Source organism: Echinococcus granulosus, assembly GCF_000524195.1.
Source record: "Echinococcus granulosus chromosome Unknown EG_S00260, whole genome shotgun sequence".
Classification (NCBI taxonomy): domain Eukaryota; kingdom Metazoa; phylum Platyhelminthes; class Cestoda; order Cyclophyllidea; family Taeniidae; genus Echinococcus; species Echinococcus granulosus.
The window spans coordinates 4,747-10,819 of NW_020170640.1; the positions used below are offsets into that span (position 1 = coordinate 4,747).

At 43.4% G+C, this 6,073-nt stretch overlaps 2 protein-coding genes across 2 annotated transcripts in view; both read left to right on the top strand. All coding sequences in view use genetic code 11, as the record gives it.

The window, feature by feature from the left end:
* EGR_10731 (Deoxynucleoside kinase) overlaps window positions 1-1,832 on the top strand; it is a gene marked incomplete at both ends in the record, with an annotated part of 3,824 nt that extends 1,992 nt beyond the window's left edge. Inside the window, 2 exons of the mRNA XM_024499980.1 lie at window positions 702-782; window positions 1,746-1,832. Of these exons, the coding sequence (XP_024345599.1) occupies window positions 702-782; window positions 1,746-1,832 (168 nt within the window). The remainder of the gene's footprint in view (window positions 1-701; window positions 783-1,745) is intronic.
* A 2,194-nt stretch (window positions 1,833-4,026) lies between these two features.
* The window catches only part of EGR_10732 (Deoxynucleoside kinase), a gene marked incomplete at both ends in the record, with an annotated part of 2,353 nt that continues 306 nt past the window's right edge, over window positions 4,027-6,073 (top strand). Inside the window, 6 exons of the mRNA XM_024499981.1 lie at window positions 4,027-4,082; window positions 4,139-4,280; window positions 4,319-4,408; window positions 4,475-4,548; window positions 4,721-4,809; window positions 4,892-4,971. Of these exons, the coding sequence (XP_024345600.1) occupies window positions 4,027-4,082; window positions 4,139-4,280; window positions 4,319-4,408; window positions 4,475-4,548; window positions 4,721-4,809; window positions 4,892-4,971 (531 nt within the window). The remainder of the gene's footprint in view (window positions 4,083-4,138; window positions 4,281-4,318; window positions 4,409-4,474; window positions 4,549-4,720; window positions 4,810-4,891; window positions 4,972-6,073) is intronic.

Here is a 6,073-nt window from a genome sequence, read left to right on the forward strand (position 1 = left end):
TCTGCTTGCACCGTTTCTACGTTTACAAAGCAGCGTAAGCGATGAATTTGCCCTCGATTTTATGGAAAAATTACTCATTTATATGCAGCATATGTACCTAGTCATGTATGAATTGAAGATCTCGCCAAATGTTATTTGAAAATTAATTCCTTTCATCCATGTTGTCTTCAAATTGATGAATCGTCTTTGCATTTGGAAATATATCTCCATCATTAGTCTTATGCACACGGTATTACCTATATTTCTTGTACTTTTGAATCACCGCAGGTCGATAATTGTTCATTTTTTGTTGCCATGGTCAAGCTTCCCCTCTGAGGGCTAGCAACACCGCAAGAATGCTTTATTAATCGGCATTGATATGCAGCCTTACAGAAGCGAATAAAGCAACAAATATTTCTGTTTTTAACGCCCGATCACCAATAATTTACCGATTTGTTTTTGCTTGCATCACTGTTGTTTTCGTTTGTGGTGAACTCAGGTGACACGGTAGCCTTGACTCGTTTAGATTACAGTCGCATTTGCTGCCCATTATTTTGACCTCCTCCGTCATGGAGGCATTGTTTATGTGACCAAATTTGTTTTGTTGGAATCAGAGTCCAGGAAATATATGGGCGAATTTCTGTCCTCATTAAACTGAATGCCTTGACTACCATCGAATGCGTGGAAGGTGTAACTGCGCCTTGCTGATAATTTCCTTGCAGGACTACCTGAATCAGCTGCACGACCTACATGAAGACTGGCTTTTGGGCACGAAAAGGGATTGTGTCGGGGCTCCCGTAATGGTACGTTGCCATGACTACAGGAAAAAAATGAGTCTAATAAGCCATTTTAAAATATTATTGTAATTTTAGCTGTCTTATGGTGCACTAATATTCAATTCTGCCTCTTTGTCGTTGCTTATTTTATAATTACTTGATTTGACGTTTTTGTGCTTGTTCCATTCCGTTTTAATGAGTCAACTGACGTCGACTGTCCAGTCCTCCACAAATGGCAATATCATGCCTTGTTGATCGGGTTCTACCCCCGTGACCTTGGCAACTTAGTTGCAAGTTGGTTAGCGGTGGTAAGGAAAGGGACCATATAAGTGGGACTTGTATGTCCGTACCTACATCTCAAAAGTCGGGACTTCGTGACCTGATTTTATTTACGCATGCTGTGGTGCAGACAGTTTGTCCATCAATCTGTGTGCTGCTCCCTTCAATGCCGCTCAACTTGTTGTTGTCACCTGCAAGACGTATAAGATAGTCTGCGTTGATCTTTTGACACTCGTCCTTGTACTGCTGTTTCCGTGGCATTTTCGTGGTAAATCTTCGCAAATTCAATCACTCATGGCAACAGCATTGCTTCAATACTTACTTCAGGATTTACATTGAAGTTAGCCTAATTTGGGACATAATTGAGGTGGCCTTTGAAATTTGTTGAGAATATTTGCCACTAAGTCACCCAGCTTACTCCTGAATGCATCCTAGGGAATACAAAAAAGAAGATAGCCCTGTTTTCTGCACTTGGAAGAACTGAGAGAATGTTAGCATGGTCGGATCTCCATGCTTCTGTTGTGGAGTCGATCGACAGAGAGAAATGATTAAAAAGGCCAATGTTACTTAATTGGAAATGCATTATTTAATGCTGCAATAGTCTAGGGTTGATGTATTTTCCTTATCAAAAATACAAAGATGCATTGATACTACTCTAGACGATAGACAATGTGTACAGCACTCCTCTGTCGTCATCTCATTTCTTGACAGGTATTTGACTGCGATGAGCCGTTGGAGGTTCTGACAGATGTCTACTTCCAGCGTCGAGATCAGGTTCTCTGCGGTGTCCCTGTTTGAACTGGTGAGACTATTTCTTCCCCTCCCACGTCTTCATCCTACCCTCATTCACGTTTCTATTCGCCCTCTCTCCATGTAATGCACTTCATGCTGATTCTCATCGTGATTCAACATGTGCACCTCTTTTACTTATTACTGCCATCGGGATGGGGAAGGCAGATAACGGTCAGCTGATGAGATTACGACTTGTAGTTCAATGCAGAGGCTCAGTGACTATCTAAATAATGACTTCTCAATGCTCAGAGTAATCGGTGTGCTGCCGACAGCGACTACGTGAACAAAACCGACTGAGGTGCCTGGGTAGTTGGAGTGCAATTGAGAAGCCTTGTTCAGGTTGACACGAGGGGAGCCTTGACAACGCTTTTCCTCTTCATCAATTTGCTTCATTGGGCTCTGTAGAGTCGTTAATTTAACCACAACAGAAGATGTTGGAAGTGCAATTTGTCAAGGCAGCGGTTCCTTAGCCGTTGGCAAGATGCTGAATTTAAGCAGGAAATGAGTTCAACCCTGGCGGAGCTGGATGTTGCGGTGGGTACTGAGTGCATTTTATCAACACCGATGGACGTGCATATTGTGAGTCGATGTAGACAGCAACATCGGTGGTGCCTGCGTGCAAGTCGAGTTGCCATGAGATGTCGATGTTATGTTCAACATTTCTGTAAGGCTACTTCGTGCATGTTTCTGTGTTTGGAGAACTGCTTCAACGAATTTCGATTGACCCCCTAGAAATGCCTTTGTAGGACAACGACCTGCATTAAACAGTGCATAATCGGCCGTGTTCCGCAATTCGGACGCAAATCTAAAGCAGCTCTGTTTCACCTGAATTCAGGCAGGTTTGTCACCAACGTTGGAAACAAAGACCACAACGCACCAACGATTTACCAATCAGTTCTCTTCGACTATGAATCATGCATGTTTTCCTGGACTTCCGCTTATGCCATGGTGAATGTAGAGGGAGACTTGCCAAAGTTGGTGTTGGGGATAAGCATCAAGTAAGGTGGCTGTATAGCCGAGCGACATTTCATGGCTTTATTGATCGAATTGACATCAACGCGTTTACTGCTAACAAAAGCAATAACTTGTAATACTTGCATTATTTGTTCAAATCCCACTTTCCGTAACGGATCACTGGGGCTCTGACATTGCTCTTCCCAGTAGCCCCACGCCTTACTCCACGTTGGCAGTTCATATTCTGCCTTACCGTCTTATCTTCTTTCATTGTTAGAACAAATTTCCTAAAGCTAAATTAGAGGCATCGAAGTACGAGCCGCATTCTAAGGGACAAATAACTTGGTTTTTCTTACTTAATGATAAATCTGGATGTGACGCAAGGTGGAATGATGAGAATCAGCGATGGACCTTGCATAAAGGGTCATGCATATACCCACTTACCTCAGTAGTGTTCCCGAACTGAAAGGAACTCGGATTTAGTAGGAATATTGAGAAGAATAGGCGACTTTGTAGTCAGATGGCACCTCTTCAGCCTCATGTAAATTGGACGAGTGGCCACGCTGGTATATGAGTGTATTTCTGACAGCAGCGATTTCGTTCTGATAGCTGAAGAGACAATTTGACCAAGGAAAGCACCGACAGCGGTCAAATGGAAAAGAGAAATATGGTAATGATCCGTTAAAGCCTTGCCATAGCATCTCTGCCAGATGTCCTGTCCCGTAGGCAGAAATATATATTTAGCTTAAATATTATTTACTTTCGAGGCACCACATGAAAATGGATGCAATCCTGAGGGCCAATGCACTAAACGTGCTGTTATTCTACTGCGCTTTTTCATCAAACATGGTGCAAATTTTGTCGAGACATGTGATGGCGCCAACGCCTTATTCACTCTACGTGGATACTAATCTCGTTTCCCAGTAGATCTCCGCATCTCATTGGACCCAAATTTTGTGCCCAATGCAGAACCACTTAAGCCTCAGAGGGTCGGTTTATCACGACATTGGGGGGCGTTAATGCAAGACGTGATATGAGAAACGAAAATTGTGACTGGTTCATAAGTTGATATGACAAAATTTAATGATGCTTTCAGTTAGTAGCTATTCGCTTTGTAATCATACATAACCAATTCTCTTCTATGCTGCATTGCGCGTAGATTTGGACTAGTTGTTCTAAATACAAATTTGGACCACAGTGTTTTACAATGCTATGCTGATTTGCCTCGACCTTGAGCATCGACAATATGTACTGCACGGCGTGCCCCGCTCACTTTGACATTGCGCTTTTCATCGTCACAAAGTGATGGAGATGAGCAGGCTCGCACATGACGCAAGCTCTACCACCCTTTGTTCTAGGACATTTAGAGTTGCTGTGGAGGGAAACATTGGTTGTGGAAAGTCCACATTCCTCAATTATTTCAAGGAGCTCTCACCCAATATCCAAGTTTCGCCTGAAATCATTGAGCTGTGGAATGACGTGAAAGGATTCAAATTATTCGTGAGTTCATTGAAGTTTACTTCTTACGCCAACCACAGGAGGCATATTATGCGAATCCAGAGAGGTGGAGTGCGCCTCTTCAAAGCCAAGTCATGGTTACAGCATTCAAACGACAGGCTGAAACACAAGTAAGATATCTCCCGTTTATTTTCTTCTTGTGTTCATCACATTGCACTTGGTATTTTGTGCCTCAGACCGCTCCTGTGCGATTATTTGAGCGCTCCATCAACTGTGGCAGACGTTGCTTCATTGAGGCGATGATTAGGAAGTAAGTGGTGCCAAGTGATTCCCACTAGCTTCTCTTACTCCTATGCTGGGTTTGTGATCATTCCTCATTACCTTTGAGGCTGTGGACAAATTCGTTTGTGCTATTTTTGCGCCCGATTTATACAACCACTTTCCAGTACACTCTAAACAGGGTGTTATTTTTCCTGTTGTAGTCATCAATTATCCAATGAGGACGTGGAGATATTTGATGAATTCTATGAGTGGAGCAGGAGTTTGCCCATCTTTCAGCTCGATCTCATCGGTGCGTCATTTTCTGCTAGTTGTCGAAGTGCCTTCCTTTACCCACATCCTCTGTGCAACAATGTCTCTCTTCGCACTCACAGTCTATCTGCGATGCTCTCCTGAGATCTGTGCCGAACGAATACGAAAGCGTGATCGCAGAGGCGAAAGCGCCATCACAATGGTGAGTCTGCTGGCCAGGCACATAGAAACCGATTTCCCTTTTCCTGGTTCGCGCATCTTTTGCCTACAATTTTAGCTAATTTTCCCCCATGGACTGCCTGTTAGCTGTGATGACGACGTGACATACTTCCTGTTCTATTTCCCCCTCAACATTCTTGAAGGCGCTTACTTTAGTTCAGTCTGATCGCCTTTCGGTGGGTGTTTGGGAGGCCTTGGTTGTGTAAGGCGTTGCTGCCCAATCAACACTTGCCATCTTGACGTCATTTTGAGGTCATTGGATCACAGTGTAACAAATCATATTTGCCTCAGTGCAGTTTCAGTCTTCATCTGAAACAACAAACCAGTTTTTGGACTTGCAATGTGGAAAAAGACAATTTGGCTTGCCATTTATAAAGTCACTGCGTATTGGTGTTGCCGGCACCGTTCAAACGCTCCTACAACCGAGCTATTTCCCAAAGCAATGCAAATGACCAACTTACTCTCGATTTGAGAGGAACAGTCCTCTCCATTGATCGTGTAGGTGCGGCACCTCATGCTTGATTATGTAGGATGTGAAGACGTTGCCAAAGTGGGAAATTCATTTGTGCTTTATGCATATTTGCTTGAGATAGACGGGTCCTGTTTCTTTCAAACATATATCATCGTTAGCAGCCTTGCGGACATGGTGTTGTCAATACATCTTGTGGTTTTGTATCAACGTGGATTGGGCATTGTTGTGTGGCTGTGTGGAAGTGGCGATTATTGTTTGGCGAAAGGGGCATGTGATGCACGTTACTATTTTGCTAAACAAGACATCACTTAATGGTGGGTTTTCTCCACCACAACAAGCAACCACTTTTGTTTCAACGTTGCATTATGAACACTTCACCTCTATTTCCTGCATTTCTTCCTTTTACACTCCCTGTAAATTGAGGTGCGCATGGTAGCCTCGGGTTGTTTCGACTACATTTGTACTTTTGCTGTTTGTGTTCTGCCTCCCCTGTGATGAGCGCAGCATATACAGGATCAAATGCTGCACGTGGGAATTGGGATGGAGAAAGAAATTGCCACCAATGGAATGCATGGAGGTTGTATGTTGGACTTTCTAGATTTTGTAACTACGT